Here is a 25,943-nt window from a genome sequence, read left to right on the forward strand (position 1 = left end):
GCTTCATTATCAGGGTGACAAAGAAAACAGAATATAAGACCATAAACCACAAGTCATTCTTTGGGAAGACGATAATGGCGTGACCAAAACATTGTAACATACAAGTACTAAATTTTCAGAGAGCAGATGACACATTGATTCTTGCTAATCTAGAGACAGCTGTTAAACATAATTTTACAGGGAGATGATTTGTACAGTGTCTTTGGAGATGTTTTATGTCGACAGTAGCAGCGTGAATATCAGAGTCTGTACATGATAAAAAAAATTCATAGAAAAGGCGAGCCTCCTTCGGATTAATAAAACTCATATCTACTCGAAACACTGACCACAGAGTGCGCAATAAGCGACAACAAGTATCCGCAGCATGAGTTCTGCTTTCAGCATGCAAGCTTGCAAATAATTAAAAACAGTAAGAACAAATTTCTTTACCACTTTGGTCACCAGATACAAAAATGTAGTCTGGAAAGGTTCTGTTTAGAAAAAAACAAGCAATAACTTCTGCCCTGATGAAGATCACATTTGTAGCAAGCAGGGTCTTCAAAGCTATGGATTGCAAAATGATTTTACATGCTCAGAACTCTCGGTCGGTCAAATAGGCTCGAGATTGCAGATATCGGGTGACACAAACCCGACAAATATTCAAATTTTCATTTTAACCTGTATAAAATTGTCAGGACCAGGAAACAAACTATCTGGATTCATGAAGTGCTACAGTAATCTTGTTGTAGGCTTATTGGCAAAAATATTTAGGCCATCATTAGGCACTGGTTCGTTACCTGATGACTGGCTAGTGGTGAGGATGGTGCTAGTATTCGAAGAAGTCAAGTATTAATAACTGCCACCTTACTTCAGTTACCTGCACTGTCTGTAAATTCTGTGAACATGCCATTTATAGGTACACAACAGATTACATGTCAAAGCCTTCCTAATTTAAAGAAGAATTCCAAAGGTGTTTTTCTACTGTGACTAGGCTGTTTGAGACAATTCAGCACTTTGCGGCTGTCATAAACAATAAAGAAAGTTGAGATGCCATAGCCCTAGTTTTTTCTAAAGCCTTAAAATGGGTTTGCCATGCAGTTTGCGCAGCGCTTTTATGACACTGGCCTTAGTCTCAAGAATAGTACAGTAGGTTAAGGTATACCTAAATGCCATAAAAAGTACACAAAAACTTCTAATTAGCAATTCTAAAACTCGCCACTTCCATCCTTTGCCACTTCCACAGGGGTCGATATTGAGACTGGCAATATTCTTAATAGGCATTACCGATACAGCCATAAACACGAACCAGAGAGAGAGATAGCCCCTATCCTGTATTGTTTGTCGTCTCGTGTTATCGTTTTGCGCTGCTTTCATCATGATGATCAGCAAACTATACTCCAGTTTTGCACGCCATTTTTCATCTTAGCAGTATAATGCAACAAACATCGCCGGAAGCAGGTTTGAGGAGGCGTCAGGCAGAGGGTGCAGGAGACGATGACAATGAAGTTTTGCGAGATGAACTCCTAGATTGAACGCTTACACTGAAGCCCCTTTTTATAAGATACTTAGAGCTCGAGACACCAGTGTGCCTACACTGAAATAAAAAACCAACAGATAATGAGAACATGGTACCCTGCTTGTACGAGACACCTTATATAAAGGGCAAGAACTGCCCCCCATGCATGTCTCTTATAAAAGGGTTCTACAGTATTTGATTATGTCTGTCTAATGTTTGGTGAGTAAAAAGCACCCATGAAAAAATTTTACAGAATGAGTCTTTGCAGTCTATAACGACTGCAGTATCTCATGGAATAAGTAAGTTGATTATGCTTGTAAGACTGTATCACGTAAGATATTATCCCATCTTGCTCCCCAAGCTACTGATGGTGACATTATAAAACACGCAAAACAAATTAAACATCTTGCAGAGACTACAAACACAATCTATGATCGAGCCACTATGTAATAAATGTCTGTATATACACACTTTGAAAGTTCAGCTTGTTTAAAAGAAAACTGAAGCGTGGAAATTCTGACATGAAAACAAGTGCATAGTTGGCAAAATCTTTGCACTAGTCAGGAGTACAAGAGTATAGTATGGCAACCTTACCATCAATACCTAATCAATAAAACAGAAATGTCTAGCCCCCTAGACTCCTCCCACTTCAACTGAATGCGATCAGTAACCAAGCTAAAAGCAAACCTTTGAACATTTCCTACAATCAGGAATGTTTCCAGCCAAAACTTTTTTCATTTGGACATCTGTATTCCAATTTTGCACTAGCTAACACCTGACAGAATATTTTCAAGGAAAAATATTTTGTGCTTCTATGCCTCATTAGTTCACAACAAAGGTCTTAATACACTATTTTAATAAAGATTATGAGCTAGAACAAACTTAATGAAGGGAAGTTTGGAATTGCCGGGTCCACTATTAACTATAAGAAAAATGGAAAATTGTTGCTTCCCTTTTTGTGAATGTATCTATTCCTTTTACTCTCAGCAACGTGTTTCAGCTAACAAACAATTACCTATGTGCACATCGCATTCTCATTATGAGATAGTAACAGCTCATTGTAATAATCTGTACAAACCTTTAATAGCTCCAGGAGGGGCTCCCGGTATAGACAAATAAAACAAGATAATTCTTTTTTTAAAATAACAAAAGTTGAGATGCCCAGGTAACAGCATGCCACGACTTTGCTGCTCAACAAAAGCCCAGTGCACCACTGCTTTTGCAAAAAACGCCAGTTTCGCACATTTCAAGGCAGCCTTTGTAGGCAGTTGCTCAATGAGGAGAATACAGCAGATTCTGAGTAAACATAAATCTGTTAAATGGAACTACTGCGTAAATGCAACAACTTCCTCTGACATTTGTTTTATCCCTGAATGCTGGAACCCAGTTCACCTCTCAGTAAACAGAACTCTTGTTAAATGGAAGACATATTTTTGGTCCCTCAAGCTTCCGTTTATTGAGAGTCTACTGTACGTGCATGCAAATGTAAGGCAGGTCAGTGAAAGAGCATCAGATGAAAACCTTATATCAATGTGTCTCCATGTTTTGCATTAGCTTATAATTCTTCACATTCACCACAAGGTACACTTTTCGTTTAAAAATGCATTTTAATTTATAATAAAAATACAGACTGCATCAGCAGGGCTCAAAAATAGTACTATACACAATCATACGCTCTTTTAACCACAACAGAAAAAAAAAAGCAATATGAAATTTATGCCCTTTCATTAGTAAATAAACTTGTACACTGATCAATGAATGCCCACATTACTAAAGTAATGCTACTCTCAAAGGCATTAATGAAATGTTAAATATTAACTTGCTTTATAAGGGAACCGATGCTCCCTATTATATGCGGGACATTCAACTAAAAAAAAGTTCGACCAAGAAAAAGCCACACTTACAACTGGAGGACTAAAAATACATGCGTAGAGGGAATGCATAGCCCAAACAGGGCTACATATGAGAGGCCTCTTCAAAGGTAGAATGAAATAAATATTCTACGGAGAACTCGCAAAATCTGGTAACCACTCAGGTGATGGTCGACCGTGTGCACAAAGTGTTTTACACCACCAGTACATATGACTTCCATAGAACACTAGCTCGGCATGTGCACCAGATATGTGGTGGGCAGCACAAACTGTGAGCAAAGTTCAGACAAATGACAAGGCGTGTGTGCACTATCAGAGATAACGATTGTTCATGAACTAATCACAGTTGTGTTAAACACATTCACCTTTTGAAAGTGGAACAAAAGGAACACAGGAACATATCGGCAGGTGGCAATGAGGAACCATTTTTACAGGCTCCGGGACATGTAGCAAACTGATACACTGCCTGCCGTTGCAGTACGAAGTGGGGGCAACTGCCGGACGACAACCGAACGTTAGCAGTTGACGACGGGCCATGTATGTGTATATGCATCACTCGCGTATCAGCATCATCAAAAAGATATCGCAAGTTAAAACGTGCACATTCCGGGATTCACGGCAAGAGTTTTAAGCACGGGACGTGCCACTACACTAGTGCACGATTGCCCGCGTGGTGAGAATGGCTACGTCCGAAGCTCCATTGCCTAAGGAAGGCATGGGGGCGTGCGCGATTTCCAAGTGGTCTTGCGTGTGGTACACGTCGCTCGAGTTTGACAGGTGGGTACCTTCCGTCAGAAACTGTACCTGCAATGCGAAGGAGAAAAAAAGATAGGGTTGTTGGTATCCAGGACGCAAACAGGGATACTACGGTGGACAGACCGATTGTTGCATTCGTAGGGGCACGTCTTTGTTGAAAATGGCACAGAGATGAGCTAAACAAGAACAAATAGACATTTGTGCATTTAGCTATGCACAAGAATGTATTACTGAAAATTATGAAAAAGAATAGCTATCTTGATTCAGTGGGAGTAGCGGCACGCATTAACATTAACTGACCACTTATGTGCACAATTGCAAGAGCAGCTTTACAAAAGAGTTGATTATGGATGCAACGTGCAACACTGCATAAAAATGCCCAAGAACAAATTGCAGCATGGCAGCTGCTCGCTAACATCCAATGTATCGTCCACTCACAACTGCAGGCATGCCTGTCCTTGCAATGCTGCCAACACACTGTGAAGTTGCGAAGGTTGAGAAACTGGGGTGTCATGACTAGTCGTTTTATATGTCCATATTATTTTTGGTGTAGTATTGCATCAATTAACACGACTAAGTTTTTCTTCAGAACAGGGATCAGGGTGGTATCCATTTAGACTGCTTATGATTACGTTGTATTCCTTTCTTTCTCACTAAAGTGCGTTTCATGTGCTCCAGTATAAAAATACACTCACAAACAGCTTTAATATTAACAAGGATGGTACATAAAAAAAATTTGAACTACAAAATATTTCAAAGGATGATACAATAGAACGAAGGGCTGACACATCTCAGGATTCCACTGACGTTTCCACCAGATATTGTCCATGTGTTGGCAAAATAATGCTCTAAATGATATGCCTACATAACTGATAAACATATAATTCAGCTAATACTAAGCTACAATAAGCAATTTTGAAAATGAAAGCATAGATACAGGTTTCCAAGACTTCAGCACTCTGGTCAGCCTACGGTACCTCACCTGTGTATGGAGCGTACAAAAGAGTGCAAGTGACATTATTCATACAAAAAAGATCTAACAGCATGTAAGCTCTGCACCACGTGATAAAGCTTTTGCCCAGCTTTTTTTTTTCTTTTAAACAATATGGAAACGATAAACATAGAGAATGAGCAACGTTGAATCTAACAGCTGCTCCCTTTCAAAGTTAATTACGGGGTGATAATCTATCAATAGATACAACACGTGTACTCATCCTGAGTGCTTCTAATCAACGAAACGTACTGCTATCAGGCTATTACCCAATTCCATAGCTCTAGATAAAAAGGAACCAATTCAAGTGAAGGAAACACGTTTGTCATATTCTTCAGGAAAGAGTATATCACTAAAGTGACCCAGTGCAAACAAAAAGCTACCTACTATCATGCAAGAACTGACTCGATTTAATGGTTATTAAATGTTTCACCACCACCACTCGGTTCAACCAGGTCCAGATATTACCCTTGTTTTTTGCAATGGCTTGAATATAGTGTTTAATTGCCCTCTTTGATATGACATCAGCAACTTGTATCATACTGCAAACAGCCCTGATAAGCCGCCCAGTGAACACAGCAAGCGATAAGCGTTACAAAGGGCTACCCAAATGCAGCATTTCCTCTAAGAAACCCACAGGACATGACAGAGCAATGTGCAGAACAGAGTAATGTGCAGAAGAGAGGACAGCACCACACTTATGTAACAAGAGATTGCAAAGTGAGGTTTTCCTTTTATTTTTCAACTTGCAGATCTGCTGCTTCCTTAGTACATTCTCCATGACCGGCTAAGCTTTGCAGGTACTACACCATTCTGATGGTTAATTAGAAGCAGCGCACGTGCTACTTTGCTTAAATGGAGCCTTCTGCCTGCATATTGCACAAATGCAGGCCTCCCAGGCATACGTCAAGGTCAAGTTCTGTTCCCCCAGTGCTTGCCACCTTGTGAGGCAAAAACAGTGCGATATAGACCTCCGAGCTTTATCTTTTATACTGCAAGCAGCTGCTCTATTGTTTGGGAGCAATAACCACCACCATTAACGTTGACATTTGAATGTTGTTAAAAAATACTCTGGCTTCTACAACCTGAAGGAAATGCAACCGTTAAACCTTAAACAAAGTTCTTACTACTCATTAACAGTTAACCACTTCCATACTGCCATTCATGGAGTTATAAGTATGCAGATAATGGGAAAAGGTATCGCTTTTAAAAGGTATCGCTTTTAAAACTAACAATGGTAAAATTTGCAAACTCTTGAGCTGCTCTAAAAGCATTACTATATACACATTATAAAGTTGTATAAAACAAATAAACAACATCATGCTCAGGTTAAAAATTATTTCCCCAAATGCTTTTAGTAGAAACCGTATTATATACACACCGTTCTTTGATAAAAAAAAGGAAACAGCTTCTCACATTTGAACAATAAGTAAAAGAGGCCTATACTTGAACAAACAAGTAAAATTTTATTAAATTAAATGAACTGCATTACTGAGAAACAAACAAGAATGGAAAGAAAATGAAAACAAAGATAAACTCTAACTCATCTTTCGTAGGTGCATATATAACATTCGACTAGAAAGTGATGCCCATGCTAAATGCATGAATTGTTTAACAAAACAGATGATGATGATTCAGGAAGCCTGTTCAATATGCAGAGTGCACCATTCTGGCAGAACTCCATGTTCAAAGACATGATGATGCCGGAGGATGAACTTGGAGCTCACAAGAGCTATCAGTGTGAAACAAAACAAAAGCACCATTCGTGAAGAAAAAAAAAAAGTGGTGTTATGAATGATCCACACTTCTCCCGACGCTAAATTTAATACAGTGAAGTACTAGTGACCGAGAGTCGCCTGGACGACTTTCGCTCAGTACAGATAGCCCAGGGGAACATGGTACGAGCCCTATGCTGCTGCCGCCATGAGCTATGCACCTTAGGGGAGCTGAGGCAGACTTGGCGAAGTTCCTTGACGAACGTGAGCAGGTAAATGTCCACTGCAAACACTAGTATCCACTCTGATGCTGTGCTTGCCACGTGGAGGTGGTAACCCTGCATTGCGGAAGGAAGAAAGAGCATTAGTTGCTCTGTGGACATATAAAAAAAAAAAGTCGCATACATTCCCTATATGATACAGATATGGCCTTAAATTTCCTTTCACAAAACTTGGGTGAATTAGTTTCAGTTGTTTCCAATCGGTAACACAAATGTCAAAGACAGACAACCATATGAAGCCATGTGGAGTCTAGGACAGCAAGGAGTTGTTTTCGGTCACTTTTAATTGAAAAGAGAGTTGTCAGATGAAAGGAAACAGATTTGCAGTAGACAAAAAAAAAAAAAAACAATTGCTAGCAATGAGGATCGAACCCGGAACATTCGCATTAGACGTGCATTACTCTACCAATGGAGCTACGGCATTAGGCGTTCCCCCCATTAGCTCCCTTGGTTATTTATGCATGTGCAACCCTGGGAATGCTAGCAGATGCCGCTCATGGTCAAGGCAACAAATGCAGAACAATTTTTGTGCAAACGAGATGGAGAAAAAAGCATCCTGAACAAACACTGCGTGAATCGGCCCTCTTATTTTGTGCCGCTTTTATAGATTTTCATCGTTCAAGCAACCTGCCAAAGCAACTACTTTTACTTATCTGTTTTGATAATTGCCAAACAATGTTGCGAGAGAAGTATTTGACACAAAGATATCCTTGCTGCACGCAGATCTTAGCGAAAGATGCAATATTTGCTTCGTCACATCACAATTTCGCTGAATTATGGATAGGCATGCGTGTGTGTTGGCAGGGAAAGGGGATGAGAGTGCAGTCTTGTAAAGTTTATTATTTCGCAAGGAGGACATGGCACAGGGTAAATGCACAGATTACAAGTACAGAGAAGAGGCTGGACATACACGAGCACTGATATCAAAGGACGTGGAAGCTCAGTGCAAATTAATGACAAAGGACCCTGATAATGTGCTTACTGCGGGTAAAAAAAAAAGGCTGAATGCCCTTATGAGAACGGCCACACAATGCGGAAGTTCTACCCGCTGTTACTTTCAGCATCCTGTAGTTATTGCTAGCGGCTATTACTTTGCGATGCAGGCATTACTCTCCTCATCGTCTTTGATTCACAGGAGGCCACCAATGTTCATGTGGAACAGTGAGAAAGAAAAGTGTGTTACACTGCAATTCATCTTCAAAAGAGCACTTTATAAAACACGGACACAGGATGAAAAAACTGCAATGCTAATTTCACTTCCTCTTCCAACCTTCTTACGTATGAATCGAGCAGTCTACAGTCCTAAACCACCCAGTATACGATTTTAGGCAAGCAGTGCTCTCCTGCGGTTATAGCAGCATTGAGAATTAGACTGCAAACCATAATGAGCACCTCAAAAGGCAGCAAAACAAATACTGGTCACCTTTTGTAATAAAAATGTTTGTGCGTACAGCCCTGTTTGACAAAACCTTAGTATGCACTTGGCTGCAATTCTCATGCATAACAGTCCAGGTTTAGTAAAAAAAAATTACACTGAAATGCATGTCTAACTGGACATAAATCATTCAATGCAAACTTTTCTTTCTTAGCTTTGTGACTTGCACCAAAAACACCAATCAGGACAAAGGTTTTATTACGCTGCACCCCCCACCCCAACTTAGGACCCCGTGCGTGTCCATGGTATTGTCAACAAATTTTTTTTAGATTATGTTTACGAATCTCATCCTAGCATACGTGCGTGTGCTTTTAAAAACTTGCTACAATATGCATAAAACAACATCAACTAAAAATAGTAGCACAGATAAGAACAAACCCCGTCTTCAGGCTTCCATTTCGTTTTGTCCTTTCCGTGAAATCTCTGAAGCGACATGGGTGCTGTAATGGCAGCTGAGGAGACAGAGTCAAGGAGATTTACGACAAGAAACAAGAAAAAACAATGAAGGGGGTCATTAACCAACTGCTGCTTTTGGGGCTGAAAGTAGGCAAAAGTACGACATTGTTATGAAAAACGTCTGAACTGCAGTTTAGGGCATGTTCATAGCCTTTGCTTGCAGTGCTATCAAAACAGGTTTTAGACAACCAGGAGCTGCACAGTTGCTATTGTTTTGCAGTGTTTAAAAGCTGTCAACATTGATACTGTAACTAGCACGAATTCCTTCAGTTGCACATGCTTGGCATGTGTAACCTTCATAAGTGCATGCACATCTTTATGTACACATATTTTCTGTGCCGCCTTATTTCAAGCTCTATAGAAGCACTGTACAATTAATATCTTCAGTGTTTCTTTGCCAGGCCAAGAGATGGGCAAAGGATACTGGAGATGAAGGCCACTGTTGCCACCACGGAGAGGAAAAATCGTAGCCACGCCATGAAGCGAGTGTTCACCAGCGGGTGCATATGGAAACTCATAAGCGTGTTGACCCACGTGTATGCCGTGCCACCGCCCACAGCCAGGAAGGCTCCACAGAGGTGAACATAGAGGACTTCAGTCTCCTGCACAGATATGAGTCCCCCGACATTTCCTACACTTATTACAAATACAGCAAACATAGAACTCTTCGAACCTTGATGAAAACCGGTAATGGCCGGCAGGCTACCCAGCGACCAGGAAAGGCAATGACAAGAGGTTTATTGCAGAAACTTGAAGAATAAGCAAAATTGGAGTGTGGTCAATGGAAAGAAGTACAATGGCTTTACTATCTTTGCTTTCCCACTTCATTAAATGATGCTGTTTTTCAAGCCTGAAATGCAATACACGGGACCAAAGCAAACACAACAGACACACAACAGAGTGCCTTCTTTTCATTGACAGTGTTTTGCATTTCATGTCAAATGAATTTATCTCATCAGCCAGCTAGGACTGAGACCCTCATTCTGCTTTATTTGACCCTTTTGTGAAAAGCATCTATGAACTTGCTCTCAAAGAAATTAAATCAACAAAATCATGCAAAAAATGTTGCATTTGCTTTTGCACGGGTTGGGAAGAACTGAAGCCATCGTATTCACCTGATACACAGCAGAGTGCCTTCTTTTCACTGACAGTGTTTTGCATTTCATGTCAAATGAATTTATCTCATCAGCCAGCTAGGACTGAGACCCTCATTCTGCTTTATTTGACCGTTTTGTGAAAAGCATCTATGAACTTGCTCTCAAAGAAATTAAATCAACAAAATCATGCAAAAAATGTTGCATTTGCTTTTGCACGGGTTGGGAAGAACTGAAGCCATCGTATTCACCTGAAAGTTGGCGACGATGGATACACCTAGGGACGAAATCCAGCCCAGCCATAGGCCACTAGTGTTCATCCGAAGAACCCGCGGCGACTCCTGGGACAGATGGTCCCTGTAGTATTGCTCCACTTCTTTGTAACGAACATACACTGTTGCAGCCACTGCAGGCACAGAAAAAAAAAAGAATGCCAAATGCACAGAAGGGCATTAAATGACAGTCTACGAATACAAAAAAACAACAACATCAAAGTACACCAACAGTCGCACAGTTACTTTTGAAGCAGTCACACAGTTGTACGTGTAACCTTTTTCTGCACAAGTTTGTCACTCCACAGGCCTGGGCATGACATTATATTTTGCAATGCCCTCAACAAACTCTCACCCCGACAAAATGATGTGCTTACACACCCAAGCCCCGCATTATGGGCTACGTGAACTGCTGTTGTACAGAAACCTCCAGAACTTTTAAAGATTTGAGGTTTCTAAACATGAGCATAAGTGTAAGTACACATGCTATGAGGCATATGATCCTAAGAATCAATATTTGCCAACATAATTATCAATATATCACAAAAGGAACCGGCCCTGTAGCCACTTGAGTATCCAATATGTAGTGGACAAAAATCAGAAGGAAAAGTGAATGTATACACTGAGTTAACTTCACAATTATGAATGAAGGCAGTAAATAATTGATGCAAATGCTTAAAAAGTCAAGAAAGCTATTAGGTGCCAGTGGGAAAAAGGAAGAAGTAATAAAAAATTCACTTCTCTCACAGACACAAGCAATTTTCTGCAGAGTGTACTCGCGATTGCAAAGATGAGTATTACAATTTTACCCACTGCAGCTGTAGCTAAGGAAGTGCTTTCATGCAGTTTGGAGGCTGGACAGTATGCCATGCCACCTCTGTCTACTTTATGTGATCACTATCTACACTTTGTGATCTAACATCACAGCAAATGCACAACATCTGAATGCTGATTTAAATAAATTTGAAAAAAGTCTATGCCACTGAGTGTGTTCTACATTTCAGTTTAGTGCTACACAAGGACAGATCTAGCCACTCCTTTTAGGGGGAGGGGGGGGGGGGGGAGGCACTCGCTTCAAGTAACACTGGAGAAGGGTGCGTGGTCATTGCTATTTTGTGTTTACGTAGCACAAAAATTTGTCATAGCATAAATGCTGTTAATATGTGCTGACAGGGGTCCTCTTCATCGCTCCTAATTGGCGGCAGGAAGTGGACGACAAGCACTGAATAGGGGGGGGGAGTGGTGCTGACACAGGTGTTGTGGGGGGTGGGGGGCAATCACTTTTATCGCACACTTTTCTGGATCCGCCATGGGTGCTACAGCTCATGTTGTAAAGCTAAAACAGTATGACGGCAACTTTCAGTACACACTGCCTTTTATTAAATGAAACAAGCTTGTGTACCAGAGCTTTTCTATCAGATGTTCATTTAGGTGCGTCACACGATTCATTGCGAAAAATGGTGACATGCTTTCAAGTGCGCATAACTGGTGTACTCAATAACTGACTTGAGTACTGAAACTATGTGGGTATATAAAACACATTTATAGAGCTACAGTGTCACATATTCAATGCAAGGAATACATACCACACTTTTCAAACTGCTTATAAAGCTTTCAAAAGAAACCTGTTTTTATGACAAGTATGCAAAATAATCTTCAAGACATTTACACGGCAGAAATGAGCAGCTGCAAATGAATAATTTTTAAGCAGCTTTAATCTTTACGAAGGGCCAAGTCAAAAATAAAAACCATGCCGATGTTATTTTACCTATAGAACAGCCAAAGTGATCAACATGAGCACAATACAGCAACTAAAATGCAGTGAAATAGTAAGCATTCAACAGCAGGTGCAGCTTCTCAGCTTTAATGCATGTCATGTACATTACCCGTAGCAACAAAAGGGATGACCAAACAATAAGCTTGACTCACTCAAGAAGGAGCAGATGTTGAGGAGCTGGCTAAATATGCAGCTCTCAGGGGCGTATGTGCCTGTGTCGCTGATGTACGGAAACTCCACTTCCACATGGCCAAGGAGAATTGAGATCAAGTACCTGCGGAATTAGTGTTAACGTCATAAGTCAACATTCTCTGGCAATATGAAAATACGAAAGACATTTGAGAAGAAAATGTGGCATTTAACATCCCATAAATGGGTTATGTTAGCATGATAGCAGCATACGAACAAAAAAAGCGTGAGCACAGTCTTTATATATGTTACATAGCAGCACTGTGTTAGTATGTGCCCATTTCACATGGAAAAGGTGTCTTAAATGTAGTTCCATATTTTTCACACAGAAAGTGTAAACTAATTTTGTGCAGTCTTTCATCTCTCAGCATCAACAATATCATCCGCTATGTGTCTTTCGTCTCTCAGCATCAACAATATCATCCGCTATGTGAGGAGCTATGATGGGGTATTACCATCTAAGAAATTTAATGCTTACACTTGTTATCAGACTCAAGGTTTCCAATTTACAGAAATAATTCATGCTGTGCTACCGTGACATAAACATGGATCTATGCAGTTTACATGCTGCTGTCTCGTAAATATGTAATGGTTAAAATAACTAGTTCACAACTTCGATCATTTCATTATGCTGGCGTCTTACCTTATCATAATCAAAAATGAAATTGCAATACTGGTCTTGGAAACCTAACAAAGCAATTCATCTTTAATTTACAGCATAATAAAAAAGTTGCCACATTAAGCACATAAAACTAGGGCAGCACAGTCAGTCCAAGCACAAGTTCATGGGTGCTGCAAAGTATGCATGACACATCCTTAACCGTTATTAGTGATGAGAATTCAGTATCTATTAAGCACTGTGCAACAGTCACGACATTTAACCATACAACTGATTGATTGGTTTCTGGTAACATAAGTTGTAAAGGCAGCACGTGTGTCTGTAAACAGGCTTCCAGACATGGGTATTAGATTTTGTAATAAACCTAATATCCTTGTAATTAGACCTGCTATCTTTATTGCCAAACGGTGCACGCAAAGGGCACAAAAAGTAGAACCTCAAAGCCGAAACCTTTTCCTGATAGCTACAACACTTTTTACATTAACTTAGCATGAATCATTGTAACAATGTAAAACAAGAAGGAATCGATGATTGTCACTTATGTGAGGATCTTCATTGTTATTCTTATAAACGAAGATAGGAACCAAGCACACTCACGTAACTATGAAGGTGCCAGGCAATAGAACGAAGACGGACAGAGGGAGAAGTTCCACTCTAGTCAGGGGCATTTTAGTGCTGCAAACATAAAGAAATGGTCAGAAAAGTGCAGCTCATTCTATTTCGCTTAGCAGGCCTCTCCCCCACCCCCACCACCTAGAACCTTCGTGACGAGCGATCCCCATCACATTACACTTGAGCTAGCACGTTTCTACGGAAGAAGCAAAAAGCGAGACAAATCATCTCCAGTTTACTGTAGACACTTCGAGTGGCATTTGAGCCGTAGGGGAGGCCCAGCGCGGGGACACAATTGTATCTGACGATTGACGAAAGCAGTGCTGCGTTCGCGATGCAACACAGCGGCTTTTTTGTCTCTTGTCGCGTGCCGGATGGGAACCGACAAACGTTACACGAGCGACTGTAACAATACGGTAGTGCTCAAAGATGCCAAGGAAAGAATGTTGACTCTGTCACCGACATGACGAGAGACTCACCTCAAACGTAAGCAGAACCTTGCTCTCATATGAGATTCAAATATTTACCGAACAGCAATAAGATTAACGATGCATGCATTTGGGGAAGTGGCTCCACGGTTCCAAACACAGCAGCAGAATCCAAGCGTGTCGGTAAATTTCCCTTCACATGCCAAACCCATATTTGCACAATTTAAGACGGGCATCTGCAAGGCACTAAAGGGCTACTCTAACACCTCCCAAGTTCGAAGTGACTTTGGAAGGTCAGTGTCCCGTAATTATGCGAAGTAAACAACGGTGACGCCTGTCCATGAGACAACAAAGTTCCTGGTTTCAGCTTGGGTGCAACAAAATTTGCTCTAACTTACCCGCGCCGCTGAGGGATGAATTGAGAACACGAGCATCGATGGCAATGTTGCAAACGTAGTATCTATAGCGTTAAATGCGAGAGTTAGCGACAGTAAACCACTCGCAATAGCAAATCAAAAGTCAAAACTGTGCAAAGAACTGAATCACTGTAGAACGCGGGTATCCATCCACGCTTCGTCGTTGCCAGGCACCGTCCAAAGTAGACGGGAGGAATGATTAACGCACGGCTAGAACAATGCGTCTTCTTATCAGGACACTTGGTGTCAGTTGAGCATTGCGCAAGTGCCCGGGGATATCGCAACTCAAAGCAGAGAAATCGCAATCACAGGATCAGAGAGCGATCGCAGCTTGCGAGGAGGTGGTAACGATCACAGAACATTGAAGAGTAGGCTAGGTGAGCAACCGAGAGGGGGCGGCTCTAGTAAGTTAATATTTATGATAAAAACCACTTGTTAGCAAAAAAAAGTTCATTTGTGTTAACTAATAAAAACACAAAACCGTCAAAATGTTTGTATTAGTAAAGTTTTGTGCGGCGAACAACAGTTAATGTGTAAGCGCTGTTTAATAAAACAGTTTTGGTTTCGTTTTCGTCTGAACTTCAGTGTAATCTTATTTCATGGTAATTGCACAATGTTCAACATACAGCGTCAAATAATCACTCATAGCTTTTCATATTAGGAATTTCCAGCATGCGTTTGGTGAATTCAATTTTGCGTCTTCTCTAAGAGGAATGTCAAGGGACACGTTTCGCAAACATCTAACAAAAGTCAATCCCTGGCTGATACCATCCATGTTGACAAAACTAAACATAATTTATCTGTGGTTTCCCCATAACTTCGTACGTACATTTTTCACCATCAATGAGCCCATATGAAATGATTTGTTTTGCTTTACGCGCCAAAAAAAAAAAAAAACACGTCGATCAATGCACGTCGTAGTGGAAGGAGGGAGATGGGTCTCCGTATTGTTTACGACAAGTACAAGGCACACGGGTGTTCCTTAATAGCATTTCTGGCCTATCGAAATGCGGCCGCCGTTGCCGGTAGTCGAACCCGCGCCCACATGGCTTGGCAGCGCGCCGGTTCCTTCCGTGTATGTGCGTATACCCGCGCCCGTACATTTGTTTACGAGAGATCTTTGTTTCGCGTTGTACTTGCACGCGTGTGTGTACGAGATTTGCCCGTAACCAAAGAGGTATACCAAAGCCTCCCCCTTCCCCCCCCCCTTCCTCCCCTTGAAATTTTCATGGAGAGGGGTGTTTTCTTGAAAATAAATGACGAAAATGGGTGAATTTCTCAAAGATCTCGAATCTTCAGCTATAGTGCCCCCCCCCCAGCCCCCCCCCCCCCCCCCCAAAAAAAAAAAACCTTAATCCTGGTTACGGGCTTCGTAGTACCAATAATAAAAAAAAGCCAGGCCTGTGCGTAGGGCGCAATACAGTCACAACGAAAGCTCGAAGAGCGGTCTTTCAGGGCGTTTTCGAAACACTCATTGGGTGACTACTGCAACCACACTTTCTTGATACCCACTAGGTCATTATTAATAAATTTATTTGGGTAGTAGGCCGGCATTCGCTATGCTATTTTTTGTCATTCTTCTGAGAAGCGTGGTATCTGCTAAACGCTAGCAAGGAATCTTGTGCCAATTGTTCATGCAGTGGCTGACGACGATGAGTAATTATGGCTGAAGTGGATATGCGCCACAGTTCATAGGGGAACAAGAACAAGCTTTTGTAATGGGTTGGAGCATTGGACGACCCACTCGTTACGCTAATCGCATTATGCGAAGAACGGTTGTTCTTTCGCTGTTTTGAAACGCTTTATAAGTTGTATTAATGCGATTGCTTTCCCCACATGAAGCCTGCCTGAGGCAAAAAGTTTGATAACAAGTTTCAAGCACCTGCGTAGCTCAGTGGTAGAATACTAGTCTTGCACCCAGCGGACCCGAGTTCTAGCCCCACTGTGTAATTGGCACTAAGTATTTTTTTCTAATTTCGCGCGATGTGGTTACGGACACCAGCGGCGGCGGCGGACAACTGCGCGTGACCCGAGTTGTGATCTCGTTACAGCTTTTGCTGTAATACTTTCGTGACTTTCGGTCATGGATCGAAACTGCGCGACCATAGAGGGTAGGAAAGTCTATCCATGGAGCTGAACCTTAATTGGTTGATCGATATGTGGGTTAGAATTGTGGCAGCTTGGGCTAGTTGATATGGCATGACGATAGTTATAGCGCGAGAACAAAACGACGACACAGAGACAAGAAGGACACTAGTTATAGCGCGAGAACAAAATGACGACACAGAGACAAGAAGGACACGAAGGACACTTCTTGTCTCTGTGTCGTCGTTTTGTTCTCGCGCTATAACTATCGTCATCGATATGTGGGGTTTAACGTCCCAACGTCCCAAAACCACGATATGATTAAGAGAGACGCCGTAGTGGAGCACTTCGGAAATTTCGACCACCCGGGGTTCTTTAACGTGCACCCAAATCTGAGCACACGGGCCTGCAACATTTCCGCCTCCATCGGAAATGCAGCCGCCGCAGCCGGGATTTGATCCTGTGACCTGCGGGTCAGCAGCCGAGTACCTACCGCAACGGGGCATGAAGCAGAACCTTAACTGTATATTTTGTGCTGTCGATTACCACTGATCGGACCCTCTGGACGTGTGTATAGTGTAGGGGCCATTGCTTTGGCAAATAAAACTGCATTAATTTAAATTAACGAAGTTCATTGTATTCAATTAAAAGATATGATCTCGTTAGATATTAACCTGTGAACGTCGTGGGAAATCACGGGAAGTGCACATTTCGTCTGGTATCGGAATAAAATTTACGTATAGGCTTCCAATGATAAAACACAATGGCTCGCGCAGGTTCCAGGAAGCGACACATTGTTCTTAGATAAGTGCGACCATGCGCTGCTGCTGGTCTCATAGCCGAGAAACATGTCTGCGTGGTATATATTTTGCTCCGTATGCGGTACGCTTATAATCTTTCCGCGCTTTGTTGTACAACAACTAGGGCGGTGTTCCTGCAGTATAGGCAGTTTCGCCTGGAACGCGTCAATTGTGATGAAACCGTACGTGAAACTTTTATTCTTATTCAGTTTAGCCATTACGTAGGTGATATCATTACACCTTGGGTCGAAAGATGTTCGGAGGTAAAGCATGACGAATGTTTTGTGAGGAAGAACTGACTTTCGAAAGGCTTAAAAAAGCTAACATGGTCGATATCTCCCTCACAGCAATTGGTACAACTAGCGTCTCCTCTATCTTTCTGAGGAGGCATTTTGTATAACACGAAAGTAAGAAAAACATTGATTGATTTGTGGGGTTTAACGTCCCAAAACCACCATATGATTATGAGAGACGCCGTAGTGGAGGGCTCCGGAAATTTTGACCACCTGGGGTTCTTTAACGTGCACCCAAATCTGAGTACACGGGCCTACAACATTTCCGCCTCCATCGGAAATGCAGCCGCCGCAGCCGGGAATCGAACCCGCGACCTGCGGGTCAGTAAGAAAAACATATCCAAGGGAGTAGTTTCATGCCTACTTTACTATAATCGACCCAAGAGATATTTCTGGTTTGTTTGTTTGCTGATTTGCTTGTTTGTTTCTTTTTGTTTAGCACCTACAACACTATAGCTGTTTAACGTGAAACCACCCTCGTTGACTCTGGGTGGTAAATGGGATGGCCCTGCGAGGGCTCAGGGTCCGTAAAGGACCCAAACTCTTTCGCCCATTAAAGACTTTCCTTCCATTTCTATGACTGACGCACATGGGTAATGATTAAACAAACATTTGCGGTGATAAGAGAAAGCGATGAGACAGCTAGAAGAACATTGCTGATTATACGCAGAACTTCAGTGTGCCTCAATGCGTGCAAACCCCCTATGTGCCTCCATGCGTGCGCCGAGAAAACGTGTATCAAGGCACCCTACAGAACTTCGGCTAGAGTGTAGCATGTTAAACGGCCGGACTATATTTTTTATAGAGGGAACCGCAACGCCCGTCATGTCTCCTCCGTAGCCCGACCAACGTGAGCGGGGAACGTGGTGTTACGGCAAGGCGAATCAGGCGCGCGTCCCATGTATGAATGAAGGCGCGCGTCCCATACGTATGAATTCTGTGAGTGAGGCCAAGGCTATGTGCGAGGCTTGGGCATAGGTCGCCACCTCGTCTCCCAACTATAGAGCAGCAGAATATGCGTCTTGTCCTTTCTTCAACCTCTTCTCCCCCCACACCTTGTAGTGCGTTAAAACGTTGACGTAATTTCACTTCTATTCGAAACGCGCCGCGTAGCAATGACGCGTTGATGAAGCTAACCGTGGAGGCCACGATCATGATGCGCTTCAATTTGCCGCTCCCAGACGCTGACATAACCCAGCTGATGAAGAACACTGAGAGAGGAAAGTGTGAGATGCAAAATACGCGTTTGTAAAGCCTCGAGGAAATGTGGTGACCATGATGCGGTGCATGTGTCTGTGATCTGTTCTCTCGGCCGGAGTGGTCGACTCTCACTGACAAAGCTTCTTTTCAAGTTTTTCTGTGCCATGTGATCGTGTGCATTCTTTAACGCAATTTCTGTGACGGAAATGCGTCATTTACCTTGGCATTTATCTTTACCTTTACCGTCATTTACCTTTACGACCTTGGCATAAAACATTTTCTTCTTTCAAAAAGAAAGTTCAAAAAGAAAAGACGGGTAGGGACGTAGCGTTCATTTTCCCGACGCGTTGGAACGAACCTTCGCTTAACTATACAGCGCTGACGTCATGATTGCTACCATAAAGCCACTTGCAATCTTAGGCTTACTCAGGAAGAAGAAGAAGGCGTTTAATGAGAAGAAAGAGGAGAGGTCGGCCTGGAAAGCGAGTTTCTAGCCTGCTACTCCTCACGGGGGTAAGGGGAAAAGGGAAAGAAAGAGAAAGAGGAGGGCATGATGAGGGGTGATTGTGATATAGCACGATGAGTCACCGTACACTGTCTCGTTCGGTGTAGGACACGCACAAACGTCTCCACTGAGCCAGCCGGTTCTCCGTTTTCTATTCCGATTACGTGTAGAAGCTCTTAGCGTAAGAGAATTCTCTCTTTGTCTAGCCTTGCACGTCACTTGAGGGTTTATGCTCTAATGCAAATAAGAATTAGCATTATTATGAAGGGTGATGGGGAGACATGTTTCACCACAGCCTCCCCCCCCCCCACCTTCTTTTCACCCTTGATGATTGGTCCGAAAGAAAATCACCTGTGCTATGAATGCAAACATGAAAATGACCGGACGGCGTGCTCCACACAATGGCTCTCGTCTTTTCGGGGTAAAAGTGGGACGTAAACAATTCTTTGAATGTAAAACCAAGAGTCTTCGGTCGCTATAATCGTCGAAAACCATGCGCAGACATAACCCAGCACATTAAAGAATGGGTTGGAAGACCGCACTGAGGTAAAGTCTGGGGCAGACACGGCGCTCCTTCTTCAGACATGAGTTGTCAGCAGAGGGGGTGCATAGGGGTACTTGCCCCCCCCCCTCAAGCGCCACACCAGATCTTGCCCCCAGCCAAGCTACACCAGCGCCCTCCCCTCCACAAGTGATGAGACAAACAAGTTTGTACCCCCCAAGACAAATTTCTGCCGGTGCCCAAATATCCAGATCATTAGACAAATTGGGCAGAATATATCAAAATATTCCTTGATATTTTCCTAACTGTTAGTGTGAAGTCTTACGCGTGCAGTCATCAGAACCTTTTAAGTTCAGCAATTTCGACGATCGTTAACAATACAGTGATACTGGGTCCACACGTATCAATACCCTAGCCGAGACGTGGAAGGCCAAGATTACCACGCAGGATCTATAGACGACCAACGAGGACTTGTCGCCAGGGCCCGGGAGGCGATTGCGGCCAGAGGATTCCTGGAATAAGGGACCCTCCGACCTAGGCTGGCCCTGAGCTCACGAGCTCGGCAACATTGTTTCGGGAAAATAAATGTTTATTTCATCATCATCATCATCATCATCATCATCATGGGTAAACATTTTGACATCTGTTTGTAATTTATATTCCATGATGCGTCTTCTTTGTCCTATAATCGAACCAGGTCGATCGCTATGTAGCTGTAGGCCCAAACTTCATTTTAGAAAAATGTAAGTTCATTCACTTTGTGTACTAGTGTAGCGTATGCGATTCAATAGCTGTTATCACGAAAACCTGCTGCCTTTTTTCCGAGAGAGAAAAAAAAACTTGAATGTTGTGAACAGCAAAATTGGTTACTAGCTCTGTCCCGTTATGCACACCAATTACGCAGCCCACAAGGGGGGCGACCTCTTCTTGCACAAATAACTTCGCGAGGGAATACCAAATATACGGTGCATCTACGCGTTTTAGGGACAACACTCCTAAAGGCAGTGGGTCTGTCCATCCCTTGTATGTATGTACGTGACCGCCTATAGTTCCACCTTTGCCAACTGCCCACTACTTCGTCCTTGCAAACAACCCACTACACCCCCTCACTGATCTCCCCCTTCACCGACCATAAAGCAAATAATTGATATATGAGATTTAACGACCCAAAACAACCGTATGATTATGAGAGACGCTGTAGTGGAGGGCCCCGAAAATTTCGACCACCTGGTGTTTTTTAATGTGCACCCAAATCTGAGCGCACGGGCCTACAACATTCTCGCCTCCATCAAAAATGCAGCCGCCGCAGCCGGGATTGGATCCCGCGAGGCTGCGGGATCAGCAGCCGAGTACCTTAGCCACTAGACCACCGCTGCGGGGCCATAAAGCAAATACTGTTGAAAAGAAGCCAATATGAAAAGCAATATAGTCGTGTACCTGTATCCAGGTGCGGAACCATAGATTGTCCCACTGTGTCCATCCTTTGTTTGCACGTGAGCGTTTATAGTTCCACCTTAGCAAACTGCCCACTACTTCGTCCCATAGATCCCTACGCCCCATCACGGATCCACTACTTCGCCAACCATAAAGCCGTTAAAATGAAAGGGGAACGAAAGCGACCTATATATAGCTACCACTTACGAATAATAAAATTTCTTGTATAATTATATACAATGTTTGTCACGTCTTTGATGATGTAGTGGGTGATATTAGCGGATGTTTCACGGTTTAGCGATGAAACCCTCCAGCGCTTCGCCCCATTCATCATCAATCACTCCTTGGATATGCTGCGATTTTTTTTAGAACTGCTTTCTCACAGATGGAAAGGAATATAAGATAATAATTATTAAGCATAATATTTTATACAATGAAAAGAGAGGCGCAGAAGTTTACTTAAAGCGGTGAGGTTAGACAGCGCAGAAATATTCCCTGAAATGCTGCGCATTGTGTAAGAGATAGTAGAGAGGGAAAGAAAGTCCCTAATTATAGAAGCTGGAGGGAAAATAAAAATATTTGTAAAATAGGTGAACGAAGTAACAGCACGTGACGTATTCATTTTGCTTTTCAATCCCGCTTGCCCGAGTATATGAGCACAACCTTGATTTTGAGGATGGTTTTTCTGCATTATTCGGGCATTTTGGATCTCAATCGGAGTTTTTATAGGAAGCCGCTATATTGAAGGTAACTAAGCATAGAATCGGGTTGTCGAAGGAGAGTGCCAAGTATTTAGTATATATGGCTTAGTATAGAATTATGAAGGGGCACTGACATATTGTGGTTATATATTTGTCTTACATTTGAACCTCAGTTTCACCGCAGTGCGCTCCCTACACAGACTTATTGAACATGCAGCTTGTATGGTCGCTTTCGCGGAGCCACAAGTGCCGTAACTGAAGCTCGGGATTGTGCGCGTAGGGTCGCTAACTCAAGGTTTGGTTGCCTTAGAGCCAATGGCGTAAATACTGATTGATTGATTGATTGATTGATTTATATGCGGGGTTCAACGTCCCAAAATTACCATATGATTATGAGAGACGCCGTAGTGAAGGGCTCCGGAAATTTCGACCACCTGGGGTTCTTTAACGTGCACCCAAATCTGAGTACACGGGCCTACAACATTTCCGCCTCCATCGGAAATGCAGCCGCCACAGCCGGGATTTGATCCCGCGACCTGCGGGTCAGCAGCCGAGTACCTTAGCCACTAGACCACCGTGGCGGGGCAAGATGCATGGCGTCGTAATGCACAAACACAATACTGCGAGGTCCAGGTGGTTGCACTGCGGAGAATCGGTGGGATGGCGGTCACGTGTACCACAGCAATTAGCTCGCTCCGCTTAAATAGCCCGTTAACTGTTGCCAAAAGCAATTCAAACTTCCACTTCCACTTGAGCAGCCCACATGACTGCAACCAGTAAAGCAGGCTTTGATGAATGATATGATGCTGAATAGAGGACGCCCCTGCCACTTCCACCGCGTACACAACAAACAATAGGACGAGTTTAATCCTAGCGCTCAATTGCGAATCGGTTAAGTGAATAAACCTCCCGCGGAAAAGCACCAGTTATTGACTGACGGCTGTATACCACGCGGGACTGCTGATATTTAAAAAAAAAAAGGAACTATAAGAGGGAACAGTAGAAAGCATGCCCGTATCATATTACTTTGACAACCATAGTTCAAAAGGATTTCAGGTAACTATAGCAGAAAGTTCATCTCTGTAGCGTTGCGTTTGATATCCATATATATACCATAAAACCGTCGACAGAGTTACCACCATGGCGCATAGCTATTTGGTTTCGGAAATTGCTCAACACGACCACTGATTTTGCGCTGTGTAGCACTCGCAGCCTGCAGTTCTCGGACTTTCAAACGACGCCAAGAACACGAAGAGTTGTCTGCGAACGCAATTAATGTCAGTCAATTCCTTTCTGTGAAAAATAAAATGAGCGGAGAATGGCTGATGCTTAAACGAACAAGGCTTCACGAGCTATGTCCGCAGTAAAAGCCGGTAATGAGTACTCTATAGGGCAGGATAGACAAAGAACACCGTGTAGACAAATAGACAGCGTTTGTACTTGTGTGACTGTATATATCTTGTCGGTATGGAGCAGAAACCTGGAGACTTACAAAGAGTGTTCAGCTTAAATTGAGAACGACGCAGCGAGCGATGGAAAGGAGAATGATAGATAGTTGTATGTAACCTTGAGAGACAAGAAGAGAGCAGAGTGGGTCGGGGAACAAACCGGGGTTAAGGAAATCATAGTTGAAACCAAGAAGAAGAAATAGACACGGGCCGGACATGTGGCACGTATAGGCAGTACAACCGCTGGTCATTAAGGGTAACCGACTGGATTCCCAGAGAAGGCAAACGCACGAAGGGGAGACAGAAAGTTGGGTGGGCTGATATAAGATTAAAAAGTTCGCAGGTGTAACGTGGCAGAACAGACCGGGTTGATTGGCGGATCATGGGAGCAGCCTTTGCGCTGCAGTGGTTGTAGTGTGGCTGATAATGGATGATATCGCGTATAACGCGCTGTTTACTTTCGGCCCCCTTCCTGCTTTCAGCGTGATTCCACTCGGCTTGTTAAAACGAGGAAGGTGTCACTATAGCATGCTTTTAGCACATTCTCACTGCTGTACTCAACGAATTCGGCAGTTCCTCACTCATATGTATTAGCGGCACACCCGAAACAAAATATGGTGTCATGGAGGATAGCGCAAGGCAAGCGAACAAACTCTTTGTACGTTTTGACATTTCATTTTCCGTTCGATTTGTCTCCTGTTGGACGATAAGATTCACCAAGCAACTTTTTAAAAGCTTTTCTCGAGCAAATTTTGCATATTGAGAAAATCCCAGCGAGAATTATGTTTCGTCTATGCATTAGTATTAAAGTTACCCCTCATTCGTGTTTTCGGGACGACGCGATGCAGCGCCCTCTTCATGCTGCTCAGCAAGTTTTGCTTTAGAGGGTTATCAAATATGTGTGTACACATTAATAAGATAACACAACAAAGTGTACCGCTGCTACAGTACACGCGTATACAAACACACGTTTAAACAGATGTCAGCCTTCTGCTGTTACGTCGATAATGCCCAGATTTTTTCTCTTTGTTATACATCCCCTCCCCCTAGTTTTTCTCTTTTTTTTGCACTGTAGTTGCACGAAATCATTGACAAATGAAAAAATAACTCTTGCTCTATGGAATAAGTGCTCTACAATCGGTCTGTGTGTTTTAGTTTTTTTTTTCCTGCTAGAAACAGGAAACGCATTCTCTTATCAGTATTTCAAGTAATTATGAATGCTCTAATGAGGCATACAGGAAAGTGTTATCAACTGTATGCGGATCGATAGCCTCGCAATATGGCGTTCAACTTCAACTGGAATCCCATGCATGCATTTCGTGTTGACCACCTCGACACAACGCCCCAAAATGTAAAATTTCATTTTCGTATCCTCGAAAGTTCTTACTTAGACGCTTACGCAATTATGAGTTACTGATTAATTGGTGATTTTCCCAGTTACGAACTTTCAACGGGGAAAATGATGTACTGACCATACTCGCTGTACATCTATACTAAGTGTTCCACATGTCTCTTCTCGTTCATATGCTTTCACGTTTTTCTTGTCATCGCTTTCTTTCCTTGTTTCAAGGTTTCAAGTACTTCACACGAAGAGAGTTTCCCCACTACAGACCGACACACAAGCAACTTCCTCGCAAAAACAGTGCTGTCCGCTAGATGCATCTTGAAATTCACCCAGAAACAATCAAAAATAGAAAGAAAGAAGGTCTGTCTTTCTTCGCTCCAAAACGCATTAGCGGCTATCATTCGGCTATACTATCAATGGCGCATTCGTGCAGTCTCGGAGGTCGAACCAGGATCATGACAAAGACATACGAGAAAACGTAGCTGCATTACACGGATAACAAAAAAAAAGGGGGGGGGGGGGGGGCGTTCCGTCGCGGCGCGCAAATAGTTCATGCATGTATATGTTCCCTCTAGAGATCCATTCCACGCAGCCGCTCCTTCTGAATGGCGTCCGGTGTCGCCAGTTCTGTGCAGAAGGGCGGAAACGAGATGCCCGCAGGTCCTCCCTCATCCGTCATATTTGAATACTTGACGCGATACAAATAAGTTACGCATGCAACGTGCATCAGAGTCTTTCGAACATTCGGAAGAATAGAATGGTGCAGAACACCTGCAAGACTAGAAAATGTCGCTGACGGTTGAATAGGTACACGGCACTTTAAAATTGTACAGCGGTCCAACGTTCCTCCTCCTTCGACTGGAACTGCAACGGCCACACCTGGAGCCCTGAGAACACTGCACGCATATGCAACGAGTTTGGCCGCGGATCGGCGAAGCGTGCAACCTGTACCTGCACGCACGTTCGACCCCATTCTTTCCGCGTGAGCGCTAGTATATAATGCATCGCGGCTCCGGCGCATGGAAGTCATTGTAGGAAAAGCGTTGGTTTTGGCACAGAACTACCTGGACCATAATGCCGCGTTCGTCCAGGTCACGGTCTTTCGATCGACACTAGTTACGTGGTCGTTTGACTGTCCGGCTAAAGAGGAACTATGTATTGCGGAGCTACTTTGTTGTCCATTTTTAAGAATAGCATTACGTTATGTTGGGCTAGTTGGTACA

The 25,943-nt window shown here is 43.0% G+C and overlaps 1 protein-coding gene across 2 annotated transcripts; it reads right to left on the bottom strand.

The window, feature by feature from the left end:
* Positions 1-3,671: 3,671 nt before the first annotated feature.
* Positions 3,672-14,741, bottom strand: LOC119170280 (DNA damage-regulated autophagy modulator protein 2). 2 transcript variants are annotated; one of them, XM_075877403.1, is made up of 8 exons: positions 14,390-14,741; positions 13,549-13,626; positions 12,296-12,417; positions 10,346-10,500; positions 9,425-9,602; positions 8,923-8,996; positions 7,050-7,166; positions 3,672-4,170 (listed from the first exon to the last, which is right to left on the bottom strand). In XM_075877403.1, exons 2-8 carry the CDS (start codon positions 13,617-13,619, stop codon positions 4,018-4,020), a joined length of 870 nt encoding a protein of 289 aa, XP_075733518.1. In that variant the 5' UTR covers positions 13,620-13,626; positions 14,390-14,741; the 3' UTR covers positions 3,672-4,017. The 2 variants fall into 2 exon arrangements, with proteins under 2 accessions (XP_075733518.1, XP_075733515.1); XM_075877400.1 differs by lacking the exon at positions 14,390-14,741 and adding an exon at positions 14,043-14,086.
* Between the last annotated feature and the right edge of the window lie 11,202 nt (positions 14,742-25,943).

Source organism: Rhipicephalus microplus, chromosome 2 (genome assembly GCF_043290135.1).
Source record: "Rhipicephalus microplus isolate Deutch F79 chromosome 2, USDA_Rmic, whole genome shotgun sequence".
Taxonomy (NCBI): Eukaryota; Metazoa; Arthropoda; class Arachnida; order Ixodida; family Ixodidae; genus Rhipicephalus; species Rhipicephalus microplus.